The sequence below is a fragment of the Patiria miniata genome, unplaced genomic scaffold (genome assembly GCF_015706575.1).
Source record: "Patiria miniata isolate m_02_andy unplaced genomic scaffold, ASM1570657v1 HiC_scaffold_3, whole genome shotgun sequence".
Taxonomy (NCBI): Eukaryota; Metazoa; Echinodermata; class Asteroidea; order Valvatida; family Asterinidae; genus Patiria; species Patiria miniata.
This window is the reverse complement of record NW_024037069.1, coordinates 29704350-29722853: the sequence shown is the minus strand read 5'-3', so window position 1 is coordinate 29722853 and position 18504 is coordinate 29704350. Positions and strand designations below refer to the sequence as shown.

Sequence of the window (18504 nt, the reverse complement as noted above, 5' to 3'; positions counted from 1 at the left end):
CCCTCAGAACAGGCACAGTTTCGACGGGCCCTGCACTAGTTATAATGCTATAATAGGGCGACTTTCCTAAAATGTCACCTAACCCAAGTTTACCTTATCCTGCCTCCACGTATTTCGGTAAAAGTATGTTCAGGGGCGGATCCAGGAACTAAGTTTTCGCAGGGGGGGGGGAGGCATAAGAAAATTATGCTAAAGGCATAAGACAATTTTTTGAACATTGTTTTCGAGGTTGGAGTCATTAAATCAGCTACCAGAATTCTGAGCTATAGGCGTGGGGCCCCAAAAAATTTGGATTCTAAATGCTCTGTGGTGCTATCTGAGGCAATTTCTCACCACTTAAACCAATATTTTCTAAGCAAAAGATACATTGTAGTACATAATATAGGGCCCTGTAAATGAGACACGAGTTCAAAAATCTGGGGGGGGGGGGGACATTTGATATTGTGTCCCCCACCCTTCAAAAAGTGGGGGGGGGGGGGGACCAGTCCCCCTGTCCCCCAGGATTGACGCCCATGGTGTCATGTAGATCAATGATAATTTTTTTAGAAACTCAAAATCTCAGTGGGGGGGGGGGGGGGGGGCGACTGGGGGGCGACAAGGTTTCATGGAGCACACGATTTCAACTTTTCAATTATTTAGTCTGTAGTCTGTAATAATTCTCGTAAATCTCGCATACGCTTTTGGGCCATGCGTGCTTGACGTCGGGACAAGAAACTGAGGTCAAAAAACAGGGCTGTGTGCGTGACACGGTAACTGACTGCAGGCTAAATCCGCCAGCCGCGGTGCTAAATGCCACTATCAACAAGATTAATCAAAGTCAAAGAATGACAAACAAATTGATTTGTGTATTACGGAAACGTATTTAGGACATGATCGAAAATATTTTTTAGGCCCACTACTTCGCCCGGGCGGATTACTATTTCGCCCGGGCGGATTACTATTTCGCCCGGGCGGATTAGCATTTCGCCCGGGCGGATTACTACTTCGCCCGGGCAGACTACTAATTCGCCCGTGCAGACTACTAATTCGCCCGGGCAGATTATTCTCCCGGCCGGGCAGACTACTAATTCGCCCGGGCGAATTAGTAATCCGTCCGGGCGGAATAGTAATTCGCACGGACGAATTAGTAATCCGCCCGGGCGAAATAGTAATTCGCCCGGGCGAAATAAAGGGCCGGAAATTGTGTGTGTGGCCATGTCCTAAATACACTTCCGTAGTTAATTGTATATCGAAACAATAACATGCAAGTGGAAACTTCGTTGGGGGAGAATCGAATTTGTCGACGGACACGAACAGTTCCTTTTTAAGGGGATGGTTGTTGCCAGGGGTATAAAGCAACAAGTGGGTAGAGGAAAGGCTGTCACTGAGTGAGCAACATCCATTGAATGGGTGCTCTGTGTCTCGAACTCTTCGTGTCTGCCTGACGTAAGAGTGCATTATAGGCGCATATTATTCGGGGATCATTCTTTCGAACTGTCGTCGAAGTCATGGCGAGACGTGGACCCGCGTTACTTCTGCAACTCTGGTGTGTCGTCGTGCTGTCGTTGAGCATGGTACTCTCCCGAAGTAAGTACCGTACGTATAGACCTACAGACCCAACACAAAACTCTCCAAATTATGGTCACCATATTCTCAAATTTATTCTCGACGTTTCTAGTTCTGATATATTTCTCCTCTGTCCTATTCCTTGCACTAGTCGCAGGCCACTATATTTAGATCCACATTCATAAATACCTCAGACAGTTTAGCTATTCCTATTGGTCGAGAGCCCGTCACGTGGCCAGTCTTAAACGGATGATAAAGACATGGCTAGCTGGTCTTAAACATTGATCTCCATATTAGACTGGATAGGACATCGCGCAGTGTTTGTGCACGAATGCGCGGCCGAACAATGGCGGCGCGTTTACTGCATGTCAGACGGGTAAACGCGCATTATGCTTTCACTTTGTTTACTTTGGAAAATGGATTATCGAGTGAAATTTTTCTTACAGGAGGAAGTTCAAGCACTCCTCCAAAACAAATCTTTAAAAAAAATAACTGAACGATGAAGAGTTACCCTCAATCCCTCCAAACAGCTTTTCCACACTTTCTTGATATACACTTTCTTATTATGCATTTTCGAAATTCAAGAACCCCCCATTTCCTTTTCCCTTTTTTTTTTTTTTTAAATCCCTCCTCCTCCCAAAAATGATTGTAAGTAAATTGCCATTTCATTTTTGGCACATTGGTCATTACAGCACACTGACATCAATGAAATGAATAGTTGTATTAATAATATGCTGAAATGACATCATATTTTTTTAACTGAACACTCACACGAGAAGTTTTATGGAGATTCATTCAAATGATTGATATATTTATTAAAAACCCGAACATAAACCAATTAGAATCTAAAAGGTAAAAAAACCCTTAATTTTACAAAGTAATCAGTAAAAACTTCTTCCCGTCCCTAGATTGATCAGGGAATGACATCGTTCACCTCTTGTGATATTGTGTGAAAGGAGATGAATCACAAACCAAAATAGTAGGCTACTATACTAGTTTTGTCAAAGAATAATTCAAGCTACGCACGGTCTTGTTTATAATTAAATGTTTAGCTATACTTCTGAAAATAAATATAATTACTTGTAAGTGTAATGAGAATCGTTTTGTGTGAGTGAATTTGACGGTGTATTAATGGCTAGTAATTGTACATAACGGCGTACACAATATAATTTCAAATCGTAAAAGCACTCATTGCTTTCTTCACCATACAAACTGTCAATAATGTGACAGTCATCTTGGGAGCTCATAAAAAATACTTGCCTTGAACTCCACAGCTTTTTTCCACAAAAAAAATCAATCAATGTTAACAGAACCTCCGGCTCGGGTAATTATCAGCACCCAGACTCTAAGCAGTCTTAAACAGAGTGATAAAAACCTCCGGAGCACACATTTATTCCCTTATTATCGTACATTTGTACCATCAACCACGAAAAGATTCAATTCATGACCTTGATCTTGAACTACTGTAAATTGCGCCAACAAATAGGCCTATATTGTGATGATTAAGCTATTTATGCGGGGGGGGGGGTAAACTTTGATGCATGTACAGGGCAGTAGCGATGGCTGATTTTTGCTTTAAACTAGTTCATAATACATGTACATGCACGTATTTGAAATAACAACCCCAAGTACACGATATAAATCCATTACTTGCCAATTGCGGTATCGAAGCAGGCTACATACAGAAACAAAGTTTCCTATCCAGGGCGTACTATTGGAAACGAGGTTGAAAATAAAGTAAGCCCTTGGGGACAAGGTTGGGGGTTCGCTCGTACCCCCGCCCTGCAAACAGGACGCTGGGATACTCTGATGAATTCACGCTCTGATTGGTTGGATTTTGCGTGACCAGTGACCTGCGCGTCATCACGGTCATGACTCTGCAAGGTTTGAAACGGCCGTTAAGACTGATTCATTACTCTTTCATTCCAGTTTAGAGATGTTTTTTTTCTCCTTGAAAAGAGTACTAATGTAGGAAAGTATGTAAAACTTATCTGTGTTGTAAATTTACAATTCCCGTCACTTGCTCAGGCTCCGTTTTGACTCACGAACGGTCGGATTGCATTATGCGACCCTCACAATTTTGTCCACATGGTTCGCATTGAAACAGAAATCGCATCCGGTGTAGCGTGAATTTACGTTTCTATGAAATTCAGACTCATTGGTAATAACGCGCATGCGTAAGTATGGTAATTAGGAAAGTGATCGGTCACGTGAGAGGGATTAACCAATAATGGGGAAAAGGGGTCCGATTTTCATAGGAGTCGGATTTTCATGTGACACCGGTATGGAATGTGCGCAATTCTATAGGAAGTTTTCGGATAGCATTTGCGCACATTATCTAACTGCGGTCTTGAACAGCTGCAGCCAGATGCTTTATACATAGGTCATAGACCACTTCCTTCACAAGATTCTGTGAAGCTCATCAGAGTATCCCAGCGTCCTGTTTGCAGGGCGGGGCTACGAGCGAAGGTTGGGGGACACAATGTAGTCTGGTTCCCAGACCTGACAATTATTCCCGACGCTAGCGCTCACGTCTAAGTTGTAGGTCAGACAGCCTCCGTGGCTAAAAATAAACATGACGACATTGACGGCCCTTTTTCAAAGCTTGGCTTCGTTTCCGATTTCGCTGTATCACATATAGCTTCGAATGTTCTGATCAAATTCTTAAATAAATCACTTGCTTCGTAATATTATACAGTTATGATAATACAGTTTGATATTTCTGTAATATAACACTTAATTGACTACTGTTGATCTGGAATCTTCAAAATTAGGCACCCAAATAGCACTGTTAGCAGGCCGAGTCGAATGAAGACCACGCCGAGTTTTGGAAAATGCCGGTAACGGTCGTCAAATTCAAAATAGTACATGACGCAGCAAAAATTAGGATTTTGCTCCTTTTGGGTATTTATTTATAGAAGCTGACATCATTCTTTTTGGGGGAGACATCATCACGATGGAGGACGGAGACCTGTCGAGGGACCAGGGTAAAGCACGCCCTCTAGAGGCGGTAGCGATCGCAGGGGAGACCATCCAGGCGGTCGGAACCCTGGACGAGGTTTTTCGTCACGCTGGGCCTAAAACCCAGACGGTCTACCTAAGCCAACAGACCCTGATGCCTGGCTTTATTGAACCCCATACACACCCGATCTGGGGCGCCCGAATGCTGAAACAGTACACCAGCATTGGTTTGGCCAATTTCAGGTAACTTGGGGTCAATGGGTCATGGGTCAAGGCGCATGACATTGACCTCCGACTGCAGAACAGACATCAATTAGGTATACTTTATTATGAATGTCGACCAAATTAAGTGTTTCACATTTTTGTTTTAAAGCACTGGTCTCATACACGATAAAATCCTGACTAGGGGTGGATTTACCTTTCAGGAAACGGGGGGGGGGGGTGATATGAAGGTTGGTGGGGGTTGAATCGCAATTTGCCGAAGGCGATACTTTCTTCTACATTCTAAGGCAAGTTGAGAATAAATTGAAGAACTTTAGGCTTTAGCACTCGATTTATTATTTTGGTCCCATTAGAGTCATGGCATTAGTCAGCGGCTGAAGCATTAAATCCAAACACGACAATGATGATGTTTCTTACGAGTTGGTCCATTGATCGTTAACAAAGCTTGCATGAATAAAGATGAGCAATATGAAGAATAAACTCATCTAATACATTTACCCCCCTCCCCCCCCCCCGCTTGCAATTGATAGCTCTTACGAGGAGATCCGCAGTGTGATGGTGAATAGGATCAACGAACTTGCCGCAACCCCCAACAGTAACGGCTGGGGAGCTTTCTTCGGCTGGGACCCAGAGCTCATCTCTGACCTACCGGCTCTGAACGCCGACGTGCTGGACGGATTTTCCGACACTATCCCGATCTTCGTGCAGGGCCGGACCGGTCACATAGCCTGGGCTAACCACGCTGCCCTGAGAGCGGCAAACGTAAGAAACACAAGTCGACCCTCTGTAGTAAAGTTGGTACCACTGGGCACCAATTCATAGTCTATTTTTGTTTTATTCAGGATGGTTTTTCACTAAAAGTCTTTTCAGCATCTGGTGTATACAATACGGGCGATTCACAATTGTGCGCCTCCAAGAGTTTGCAACGCGTTGGCCAATGCGCGAAATCAGTCGACCTTTTCCACACGCGCATTGGGTCGACCGATTTCGCGCATTGTGATTGGCCAACGCGTTGCAAACTCTTGGAGGCGCATTATTGTGAAACGACCGTATTGGCTGGTTGCAGCCCATTCATTGGCGTCACAGGGTAATCCTATACGATAGCACCCCGACTATGTTCACTCTACAGCAAGTCGCAAGTGACAGTCGGTCGGTCGGTCGGTTGGTCGGTCGGTCGGTCGGTCGGTCGGTTGGTCGGTCGGTTGGCAGTTAGTCAGTCAGTTTGATAGGTGCAAAAACTGAGGACGCTAGGCTGGCCCTCTACGGACCAGCCAAAATTCCAGTGATATATTTGAGAGTTGTTCTATAGGCACACAAAACAGCCGCTTAGGTTCGGGTTGGCGCTGAGCCGAACGAATGATTTGTTTTCCTGTAGATCACCAAAACTACCGAAAGCCCTCCTGGCGGGAAGATCGAGAAGGACCGCGACAACAACCCGACCGGTAAGCTTCTGGGGTCACCGGCCATCGAGGCGGTGCATAATCAGATGCCGCCCCTGGAGCCTCACACCTTCGCCCGTGGCCTGGAGGACCAGTGGCGGTCCTACGCATCAGCCGGTTTCACTACGGTGACGGAACTGTATCACCAGCCCGATCCCGGCCTGGACGAGGTGCTGAGAAGGTCCACCGACGCCGACGATTTTCCGCTTCGTCTTGGTACGTGTTCTGGTTTTGCCGTGGTTCTTGAAGAAGAAAAAAAATCTATTTTCTCCTTTTCTCTCTCTGAAAAGGGATCAAGTTCTCATAAAATTATGGCTGCTATAGAGTCGTCTCATAAAATCACAGTTGCTTTTTTAAAACCCCTTCTTATTAACTTCTAGTGTTAAACCCGTCTAGATTATTTTAGTGTTATTTTAGTTATATTTACTGCTTGAATCGGAAATAACGCAAAAGGAAACTGTCTCGTGGCTTTTAAATACACCCGTCAGTGAGGAAATGCTGGAAAGGAGGATTAAAGGCATTTGCTATTCAAGCGTTTAATGATTCCAATAATAAAACACTACTCAAAATCCAAAAACGAATGTTCAAAACCTAACATGTTGAAGTTTCAGTTCAGTGGATATTACAATTTTTGAGAAAACAGTGGGAAAAAAAACCCCATGCACATCAACCTCTTGATCGATTTCGTCCACAGCACAGCCACTCTGTATTTAAAAAATCGTTGGAAATCACTCTCGATTTCTTCTAAATGACAGCAAGCCAGATGGATTGATTTCATGGAGTGGTTAGTGCCAGTTCGATCTTTAATCACATGCAGTTTGATAGGAAAAAAAATCGGTAGGTTATAGATTATAGACATTACGGATGAAATTAGTTCGTCTAACCGCCATTGGAACTTATTCATCGTTGAAATCTATGTGTAGACCATTCTACTCGTTGTTATGAGCCTATACTAACGAACATCATTTTGTTGTTAGTATTATACCCGTACGTATCGCAGAGAGCATGGGAGGTGTTTTAGGTTTCGAGATAACCGTAGCTCGACTTGAGATCGTTCGAACTAATTCCACACTGGAACAAGCTGCGGTGTTATTTTAACACCGGTGTTATCTAGGCTGTATAGGACCATTTGGGTCAAATATTTACACCGATAGTCCTATAGGGGCCCTTTAGATACCACCTGTGTTAAATTTAACACTGCTGTTACAGTGCAGTGCTATACGCACGAATTTATAGACATTGCTCACGATTCAACCTTTAGTTGACCAACTTAGATCGATCTTGCCCCTGGCGTATCCAAAGTCTCCCTCCTTGTACCCCTTAGCTTTGTATAAATATGTGCAAGCGGTACGGGACGTCGACTGCACGGATTGCGCTGACGGTGATGCGGGAGGCATAGGCGAGTACAGCTCCAGGCTGTGGGAGACCGGTATCAAGCTGATCGCGGATGGCTCCCCGCACAGCGGTACGGCAGCCATACGAGAGCCGTATCTGTACACTCCGCTGACCGAGACGCTGGGCTTTCCAGATCCGCCGGGCTACGGGATCTTGAACCTGGAGACGCGCGCCCTCTTTGAGACCGTGAGGAGGTACCACCGTCAGGGGAAGAAGGTTTCGATTCACGCGCACGGGGAACGAGCTAACGACCAGGTCCTCAACGTGCACGAGCAAGTACGCATCTCTGGTCTTACACGGTCCAGCATACCTAACAGTAACATGATTTTTGAAACAAACACATCAACTTTATTTCAAAACTTATACCACAATCCGAGACGATATATGGCTAATAATACCTGGCACTGTCCGGAACGCTATGTTGTACCATACTGCGATGCAACACTTCTTAGGCGTGAGATTTAGTAAGTGTTGAGCTAACCTCATTTCACGAATTTCTTTTAAACTTTTGGGGAGGTTCTTGGGAAAAGTTTAGACTTGAGTCATTCCACATTCCTTGTGGGTTAGGCCTCAATTGACATTTCAGTCAGTCAGCGTAAATACGGGATCAAGAAAAGTAAAAAAATCTTGGATGGCTACCTTGGTAATCAATCGAGTCGTAGTCAAGTCTATCACAACTCATTTACAAATAACAGGGGATGATCAACCATGACTCTGTCACAGTTTCGTTGAAAAGCTTGACACGATTTGCGAATAGATAACTTGCCCATTGGCTTTTGAATCATGATGACTCGTGATTGACTTGGCAGGGCTTCATACAAAAGTTACTCTTGCCTTTATATCAAAATCTATCTTAATCACGTCGCTTTTATTAAGCGTTGCTTTTAATGTGAACCACTAGGTCCTTTCCGAGTTGCCCTACCAAGACAACCGTCATCGCATAGATCATCTTGGTCTGATCACCGAGGAGCAGATCGAACGAGCCGGCAAGCTGAACGTGACTCTCTCCTTCTTCATAGATCATCTTCGCTTCTACGCCAAGGTCTACAAGACCAACATCTTCGGTGACAGGGTCAACCGCTGGACTCCACTGTCCTTGGCAACCAAGAATAACATAACTTGGACCATTCACCAGGTAGGGCAGGAGATTGAAACCAGTTCGGACACACAATCGCCGTACAATCACAAAGACCCTACCCCCACTAATGACGAAGCGTTACGTCAAAGTAGTCAGCTTTAGAATAACCGTAGATGAAGAACAAATGTCATGGAGCAGTCGCTGTGGCAAGAGCTGGGACATGCTTTATGTGGTAACTAGAGGTTCCATAGGTTCCATGGTAACTAGTATGTCACACACTGATTCGATTCAAGGGCGGATCTAGAATACAATTTATTTGGGGGCCGGGGGGGGGCAAAAAATATTGGCCCCCAAAAATGTGTCCAAACAAATTACGGCGAGGGGATTTTTGGATTCTAAATGCTCTGTGGTGCGATCTGAGGCAATTTCTGACCACTTTAACCAATTTGTTTTTTAGGGAAAGATGGTGGTGTACTCATTGCCTGCCTTTATTGCGAAGCCAGTAAAAAACAAATGGTTCTTTTTTGGGGGGGGGGCATGGCCCCCTTTGGCCCCCCTGGATCCGCCCTTGATTCAATTCCCGAAATTGGTTTGTGACAGTTGCACCTTTTCCCACTTTCCAAGTATGTGACCAGGTTCGAATCTCGCCCGTGATCTCGTGGGTTTTCACCATTTTAATTTAACCTGACGATATCCCCTACTCGAAAAGTCAACATCGCTAATTGTAATATTAACAGGTTTCTTTCGGGCCACGCAGTACGATTCGAATTCAGTACGATTCAGTAAATTTTCCAATAGAGTAATTAATCAACTCAGTTTCTGCAGTGAATAAACAAACCAGTGCAACCACTTTTCAAAAACTACCCTCGATGTTTTAAACCGTTAAGGTTCTTTTTTCTAAATGTGTAAAAACAGGACATCCCCGCCTCTCCTGGAGACCCCACCCCCTTCGCCAACATGAAGACGGCCATCACCCGTTGCACCAGGGACGACCCTACCACTCCCTACGGCCCAGAGTACCGCGTGTCCATCCACGAGGCTCTCAAGTCCTACACCGTCAACGCGGCTTGGCAGCTCCACCTGGAAGACAAGGTAGGAAGCATCCAGGTCGGCAAGAAGGCAGACCTGGTGGTGCTCTCCGAGAACCCGTACCGCGTGGACCCGTTTGACCTGGAGCGGATCCGGATCGTCGAGACCTTCGTGGACGGGCGCCGTAACAAGCTCGCCCGGTTGAAGACTGTGAAGGGGACCGACCTTCATGTCCTGGATAGTCCCTAATCCAATATTAATTTTAAATGCGAATAAGAAACACTCAAACAAAACAAAAGCTACCAGACTAGACGTAGAGATTGAAGATTTACTAAACTAACAGCTTTATGTATTTTAAAATGAGAACACAAATTACAACATAAAGCTACTTAGCAAAGGAATACACTAATATGACGCAGATATCGATAAAGCAAACGGTTCTTCCTGTTGAAGTCAGTTCTCTGCATGCTTTCATCAAAGTCAAATTGAGACAGCTATTTAAAATAGCAACGCGGTGTCTCTTGTTTAATTAAACAAATACCATGCATAAACACATCATTTAACGTACCTATCTCACATTGTTTATCATAGCCACAGCGTCACTGTTTGTTGTCCATTAATGTCGGTACAAAACCTGTTGATTTTGGTAAAGTTATCTCGTAATAAGATTTGCATTGTGAAAAAAACTATAATCAATGCTTCCAAAATCTTATAGTAAACGTTAAAGCTCAAAGCTATGTTGTAGAATTAGCCGTGTTTTTTTTTTTTTTTTTTTGCAAAACCCATTGCCTGTTAAATTTTATAAAAAGTTACAATTACAGCAAAACAGATTGAGAAAGGGTAGATATTTTCTCATACGGCGTGCATGGATGTTCGGGGAATCCCCCAGATAAGTAATACATGTAATGATGAATAAAAGTTAAAATGAAAACTATTGTCCAGTCCGATGTTATTCATGATAAATACCAAATACTGTAGCCACGCAGTAGAGGGATGCATTCTGATATTGGTAAGTGACTGAGGAGTCCACCTCCACGTCCCAGATTCCCCGACTACAGACACGAATCGATTGTTGCTGAATTTCACCAATGTGCACCACAGTGATGAGTTTGTAGCGCTCGATACCCAAGTCTTTGACTCTCTCCTGGATGTCGCCAGCTAACGCTTTGGCCTGCCTGCTGCACACCCTGGCGTCGTAAGGCATCCTGGCTAATGTCTCGGGTATCATCTGTTCAAGGATGCCGCTGATGGTTCCTCGGAACTCCCCGAACTTCTGCTGCGGGTAGACTTGGTAGGACGGCTCCAGGAGGACGTCTTGGTGCGGGGACAGATGCCTTCGTCTCGGCCGGTCGCTGTAGGTGATGAAGCTCCGACCGCGTCGCTCGGCCATGCGCTGGGTGGTGCGCAGCTTGAGGTTGCGGGCCAGGCGCTTGGTGACCAAGAGCTGTCTGAAGCCCACCACCGACGAGGATGCCGCAGGCGGTCTGTAGAGCACGCTGGGCGGCTGACCGGTGTAGCCGCTGAACCGATCCGAGACACTGGACGTCTTGCGGCTCAGCGTGCCGGGACCTCGTGTCTTAGAACTCACGGAGACTTTTCTGCCGCTGGAGCTACTCGAAGCTACCGAAACTTTCCTGGAAGCTGCCACGGACGTCTTCCTGTCCGCCTGGGAGTTCCTCAAGGCAGAGCTGGAGGGCTTACGGACCAACTCGCCCGGCGTCTTACGTGCGGGGCTCTTCTGTCTCGTAACATTCACTTTAGTTGGTTTGCTGGACGCCATCTCTCCTCGATTCAAATCAACTCTTTCAAAACTCTCGAGTCCCTGGCAACTTTGGTTTGCTTCAAGCAACGGTGCGCCGATTAATGAGTGAGCTTGGCCGAGCAGGCAGCAAGAATATGTTGTATTGGTCCGTATACGTTTAGTTGATTATCAGTGATGTTTATGTGCGCTATGCGCTTACTACCACAGAAAGCAAAGGCACAGGTGGATAGTTTACATTTAACGGATCAAGTGTACAAGTCCGACCGCAAGTGGTATCAACTGTGGCGAAGATCGTATTCCAGTTGAGATCAACACAGTATCCAGCACAGGCCAAAATCAAGTCCGCTAAGATGGAGAAGAATGGACCGGATCGCTTACAATTTCCCGTGGAGAGGCAGCTGTGTGTTGTTTTCAGTCTGGCACTGAATCGCCGATCATTTCGGTATCGGAATTTTCTTGAGAGCTGTATAGCAGCGTCATCTGTGCCGGACGACAGGCGAATGCGCGCGTAACCCAACCCTGTACCAAGGCCTCTTAAATCTGCTCGACTGTTCACACGACACCATGTACTTGCAGGATTAAGGCTCCCTCAGCTTCAATAGGTAGCGGTCTGGAGTGTTTGTTTTCGGAATTCGGTTGCCAGGGCCTCATTTGAATACTTTGTTGATGAGGTGTTGGATGGAACACCTTGAACCAGCCGGCCTTTGTCTATGAAGTGCCGTGTGGTGTTTGGAAATTGTACTAATAAGCCTGTACAAATCCTATTGCAAACACATAGTTGTATAAACGCTGGTCCCTCGCATTCACGATAGCTGTATTTCGTGTATAATTGCTCTATTCGATGCATATTTTATAAAATAACCCTTTTCTTTAATTTGGACTTGGTTGAGTGAAGACAGTGATGGCATAACTAGGCTATTCTTAGGGGCACCTGGGGTGCACACATTTTTGAAAAGGGCACCTTACGGCAAGTGATATAATTATATACTTTTGTTCAATTCAAGATTTCAAAATGGGGGGGGGGGGGGGGGGGGGCACCCGGGGATACGGTCATCCGTTTTTTTTTGGGGGGGGGGGGCACACGTATACCCACGTGCCCCCGGTATTTACACCACCTAGCAACCAGCCTTTTGGAGGGATCTGTTCAAAATGACAATTTTCCAGCAGGATGCAGACGTGCCCGTAAACTCGAAGAGCATCGTCGTTACTAATTAAATATATAGGCCAACTTAACAACACATTAGTAGTCAGGCAGAATTGTTCATTTGATGATACAAGCATGACATTTGGCACACAGTCAGAGTATGTCATGGAAAAGACATTTGGCTATAGGGCCATCGCGGACATTTTGTTCTTCGAAAAAAATATTATAGAACAACATGCCATGACCGCCATTTTGAAAATGTTGAAAACTTCTCGTTATCCAATTGTATATTTTTTCAAAGGAAATATCTGTGATGGCCTTATACTTATAGCCAAATATATTTCCCATACGACATACTCTGACTGACATGTGTGCCAAATTTCATGCCTTTAGCATCAAACTGCACAATCTCGTCACCAATCTGCTGTATACTATAGGAAAAAAGAGACGAATATTTTGAAGAGCATAGACAGTACATCTTTAAGTTTACAACAGTATGCCTACCGCATGGTGTTGTTCGTGTTACTTCGGTTATTGGATTCAAAACGTACACATGATTCTAAATAAAGATTATACAAATAAAGAAAAATAAAGAAAACATAAGTTTAAATTTGACATTGTTCAAAACGATGAATTTGACCTGCCCACGGTCTCTGCGTGCTAATCCATCAAGTTCTTCAACCGCACAGCCACTATTCTACAGAAATCAAAGGAGCATTTAAAACGCTCGCGCTTTATTTGGTATCTCACACGATACAAACATACAGTACTGCAAACATTCTATAATTAAGTAGACATTGTAATCGCAGGCGGGGCACATTAATATCATGTTTGTATACTCGTATTCATTCAACCAGCATCATGTCAACAATGGTATTAACTCGCGGGTCGACCCATGCAACACAGCGACCTTTGTACTGCAAACAAAACGTGAAATCCAGCCTCGTGTTCGTTGATGAGCGCCGCGACCTAAATAATCGCGGACGAACGGCTAAAAAAAAATGGCCGCGCACTACAGTATTGAGTCTACATCTTCGTCGTTTTCAAGCTCTGTCCTTGCTCCGTGCTTTGGGTGGCAGCGAATACACAGTGAGTATACATCCACCGTTTATCGGTTATTCTTGATTAACGCCTCCCCGATAGAATTACGCAGAACAGCAAACCTCAGACCAAACACCTTTTGCTATCAATGACTGATTCACATGATTTCGTACTAAACCCATGGTTTTCTTTCTCAATAAGGTCTTGTTTTGGGTAATACATCCATGGTTCTTTTTCAATAAAGGTCTTCTTTTTTTTTTAAATTGATGAGAAGCAATACCAGACCATATCACACTTTTGATTTCTGGAATCTCTTCGACTTGTCCCAACTAAGTCTAGAAGAAGAATAAGTGGTTTTCTTGGAATGGTCTGGAAACATTGGAGAAATCATTCTTTGAAAGTGCTAATTGATTGGTGTCACTCTCTACACTTTCAGGTATGATCTAGATTTAACATGAAGTTTCCAGGCAGACACTGGAGTGAACTGGCATTAACGGCCATCGTTATTGGGTTAATCCTCTTGCCTCTTGTGTTCATTGTGCACGAATTGGTCGTGACTGTGGACGAGACACAGCCCCGCGACTCAGGGTACGACAGGGTAGGGGTTATCCCCGTCTTGCGCCGGCAGGGACACGGGCCGGACTGGCGTAGGGCGCTGCTCAAACAACTCAACTCGGACCTGCTCGATGAACTCACAGGCAGTCGTCGAGGATGGCGTCATGATCAACAAGACGATCCTGAGTCCCTCTCCTGCCACGACATTGACACCATCGACAAGAAAGAACGTCTGGGGAGGGGCGTGACCAAGGACGTGTACCGTGGGGTGTACCGGGGGCGCTCTGTCGCCTTAAAGATGGTCACTGAGAAAGTGGAGGACATCACGGCGTGCCGGCGACGCAACAAGTACAAGAGCACGTCGGAGTGCTACGTCTACGCGCACTACAAACTCATGAAAGAGATGGCGCTAGCGATGCAGCTGGACCACCCGAATATTGTGAAGGTAGACAATGAATCGTAGACCACAAGTTAATATTAGAACTGCCACCAACAGCGACGGCAACGACAATTAACTTGGTGACATATTCCACGACAATGACAACAATCATCAACACTCGTTATACACGTATTATAATACATGCCCGTTCAACTCCGTAAATTCGGACATACTGACATGTCAGACACTGTAATGAGATGCTATTGGAAAAGTGAATGTGATACATCACTAATAATGTGACATCTATGAGTAGAAACAATAACTACAGACCAAATTATAACGTACCGCCACCTTAACGACTTTGTACATGTACATCATGTGGTCGGATGTACGTTGTGGGGCGGAATTGCCCTGTTTCAAAAATAAGTTACATAATTATAATTATTTTTTTTAGACGCAGTGTTTTCTTGGGTTGTGAGGTGGAACAAAAGAATGCATATTATATAATTATGATTATGGTACAAAGGGAAGCAGGTGTATCCTCCATGGAAAAAAACAAACAAACGTATTTTGGAGGGGAGGAGATAGAGAAAAATGTAAAAATTGTAAGAAACTAATGAAGTTATTGTGTTGATGTTGACTTTAAGTGTTGATGTTCCTGACGCTAGCGTGAGTGTTTTGTTTTGTTTTGGCCTAGGGTCTGGGTATATGCATCCGGAGCAATGGCACTACCATGGGAAGTCATGGCATAATATCGGTGTACGAGATTGGAGACAGGATCGCAGGGAGCATGTTGAGACGGCTACCGTGGGATCAACGTCTGGATGTAAGTAAGGCACTCAGAAAAGCATACAGTGTTGCCTGTCCCACACTGGAAACTACCGAATGTCTATAGACAGTGGCCCAAACTCGCGAACTCAAAGCAAAATCGGCAAGAATCAGTCATCAGGGGAGCAGGAGATGCAACTTGCCCCCCCCCCCCGTTTTCGGGGGGGGGGGGATGTTCCTGGACCCCCTAGACTCCCCTGGACCCCCAAACCAACAGACGACTCAATCCCCAACCCCCTTTATTTCAACCCGTCCCCGTTTTCTGAAAGCTAGATCAGCCCCTGAAAACAGCCGGAAGAATGGAGCAGCCTTTTGGACGGAGGTGGGGGGGATTTTATCAGTGGTTACTGCTGCATAAAGACTTGCAATTTTTTTACGCAACTGCCATGAAAGTATATTTATCTACCCCTACTTTAAACAAAATGGGATAATATAACTCCAATTCTCGCAGGTGATCAAGCTTTCATAATTAATCCACTTTCACATTGTGTTCAATTCAATTTTTGTGATTAATGCATGACTTTAGGGTGATTGATCCCTCCAAAGATGACCATAAGACGATTTCTTCTACATTCTTATTTGAAAACTTAATTTAGGAACTCGTACCATTCTACTTATTCTTTTGGCCAAATTTGCATCTTCCAGTATCTTGTATACCTTGATGCTCTTTATGTGTTGATTCACCTGAATTCCATCCTCCCCTTTCATTCCTGTCCAAGATGAGCATCGAGATAGCGGATCTTCTGTATTACCTGGAGCATTCTCCCCTAGGCTCCCTGGCCGTCTGGGACTTCAAGACGCGCCAGTTCACGCTGGTGCAGGGCAGGCTTAAGCTCATCGATCTAGATGATGTCTCGGCCCAGGAACTGCCGTGCAAGAAGTCCGAGGACTGCAACGTGGAGGTCGACACTCAGGCAGGACGGGCAAACATAGGTGAGTCCTAGGCGTTATAGTCTTCCTTTGTTTTCCTTTGGCACGTAGCCTTCAAATTCGAGCACAAACTCGACAGCCATGGTCCGGGCAGCGTCTGGTGTTAGTTAAGACCCATAAAGCTATCTGGGAGGCACCTCAGATTTGAGTCATAAATGACATCATGTAAAGTTTGGTCTAGGTGCCCACAGACACATGGAGGCTAGAAGGATGATCATCGGGAGTTGTTTTCTTGGTAAATTGGTTGATGTCCCCTTGAACCTTCCAACATCTCCATCGCGTCACTTTGTGAGAGAGGTATTGGGATTTACAGCTTATTAATTGCTGCCTTTTATTAGATGCTGTTAATTTGTTGAGAAGGTTCTTCCTATAGGCTCAACTTCCAATTTAGACAAATTTCTTTTAGCTCGGGACTCTTCCGAAGCTCATTTCAAGGTTCTTCTAAATTTCAAGTTCGAAAAGATCGAAGTGTAATGATACTATAATATGGGGTGTTGACACCGAGGCTGACCGCGCGTGACTATTATTCTCTGTCAATCTATGGGCAGTTTCAAATGGTCATCTGTGAATCTCATTCTAGAAAACTTAAACTGCTGTTGATGTTAATTCAGTGTATTTTAGAATTAATTTCGTTGACAAGACTTCGAAACTTCGTGGAAGACATTTAACATCGATACCAAGATTTATTTTCGACATACTAGATTTAAGGCGCCCCAAAGGATTCCCCAGCCTAAAATTCCACTCTAAAATACTATTAATTAATCCCCTTTTGTTCTCCAGTTGACAGCAGCTACGGTCTGGTACCCTGCGTCAACTTCACGTGTCATGGTCTGAACGCCAAGTTTAACGTGATCAGCGCCACGAGGGGCCTGCTGGGTGAATCCCTGATGAGCAGCGCGCCCCCTTTCGTCCGGCACGAGGTCGAAGACATCTTAAGTTTGGCCGTCGTGGGAAACCTCGGGGCGAACGAACTGAAATCCCGCCTGCAGCAACTGATGTTTTTCAAACACAAGGAGACAGCTGGAGTCGTCAATTCTGTGAAGAAGACCTTACGGACATAACAAGAGACCATTTGTCATTTCAATGCGCCCGCAAATCAGCTATAGAAGCGCCCTCTACATCTCGAGGAGCGAAGTCAAAAGACAAGACTGAAATATTAATTTACATAGCACAAATTGCGCAAAGTTCGGTATCTGTATTGTACATCTTGGAAGCTTTATTTATCACGTTGGACAAAATTTTATTTCAAAGCAACCTGTCTATTTTTTTTTGAGTTATCGTCTCCTCAGAGCGAGTTTTATTTCTACTCAATTAAAAGTGACCTAAATTCGGCTGTGATTTTTTTCACAATTAATAAGTTATTCCTCAAATCATATGTCGGATTCTGGATCCTTAACTGTTCCCGTCAATTTTCCAATTTTTGTCCAATTATTGGACGAAATTTCAATTCAATGCAATTTTTCTTGAGTTATCGTTTCTACGTTGTTATCGTTTTATGTTTCGTCCACTGAATTAAAAGTGCCTCAGTGAAATTCGGTTGAAAGTTTCGCAAAGTTTGTCAATTTGAATATGTAACATTATGTATCATCCATTGAAATAAACAGTGTTAAACCCTCTTTTCATAATCAGTGGCGGCCGCGGGGGGGGGGGGGGGGGGCACTTCCCCCTGCTGTGCGCCCCTGCGATGTGCCCCCTTGAGATGAAAACAAACTTGCTCCTCAGCCGCACACGTAATGAAAGCATGATCGCGATACAAATGAAATTGTTTCCTCTCTTGTAATGTAAAAAACACAAGAACTGGTACCCCTCTCGCATGAATAAGATTGTGAACCTTCTCGAGATGGATACTACCCCTCGAAAGCATGCACAATATAGCGCCCCCGGCACGCAACATTAAATTGATACCTTTCAAGATGGAACACTGGCCCCTAAAAAAACGATAGTGCTCATCACGTGAATAAAATGGCCACTGAAATGGCCATCAAAATCAACTGTTGTCCTTTCGAGATTAAAAAATGGTCTCTCTAAATTAAAATGAAACATAAAGAGCAAGATATGGACATTGTTCCTCGTCATACTGTTTATAGCGAAATTAAATTATTATTCTTTTCCTTTACGCCACTTTCACACCGACAGAAGGTGCCCCCTTTTCTGAGCTTTTTCCCTTTTTTGGTCCCCCCCCCTCCCCCAGTTTGA

At 44.6% G+C, this 18504-nt stretch overlaps 3 protein-coding genes across 3 annotated transcripts; 2 read left to right on the top strand and 1 right to left on the bottom strand.

Annotated features, from left to right (window-relative positions):
* The first annotated feature begins 1248 nt into the window (after positions 1-1248).
* On the top strand, positions 1249-10603 carry LOC119737277 (putative amidohydrolase YtcJ). The gene is made up of 7 exons (XM_038211491.1): positions 1249-1566; positions 4464-4749; positions 5259-5490; positions 6104-6383; positions 7492-7838; positions 8464-8697; positions 9556-10603. Exons 1-7 carry the CDS (start codon positions 1488-1490, stop codon positions 9916-9918), a joined length of 1821 nt encoding a protein of 606 aa, XP_038067419.1. The 5' UTR covers positions 1249-1487; the 3' UTR covers positions 9919-10603.
* LOC119737278 lies at positions 9990-12019 on the bottom strand. Its single transcript, XM_038211492.1, has one exon. The coding sequence runs from the start codon at positions 11447-11449 to the stop codon at positions 10619-10621; it is 831 nt and encodes a 276-aa protein (XP_038067420.1). The 5' UTR covers positions 11450-12019; the 3' UTR covers positions 9990-10618.
* A 1352-nt stretch (positions 12020-13371) lies between these two features.
* LOC119738814 (extracellular tyrosine-protein kinase PKDCC-like) lies at positions 13372-17840 on the top strand. Its single transcript, XM_038213781.1, has 5 exons — positions 13372-13664; positions 14053-14616; positions 15248-15376; positions 16098-16311; positions 17089-17840. The coding sequence occupies exons 2-5, from the start codon at positions 14071-14073 to the stop codon at positions 17367-17369; spliced, it is 1170 nt and encodes a 389-aa protein (XP_038069709.1). The 5' UTR covers positions 13372-13664; positions 14053-14070; the 3' UTR covers positions 17370-17840.
* The last annotated feature ends 664 nt before the right edge of the window (positions 17841-18504 follow it).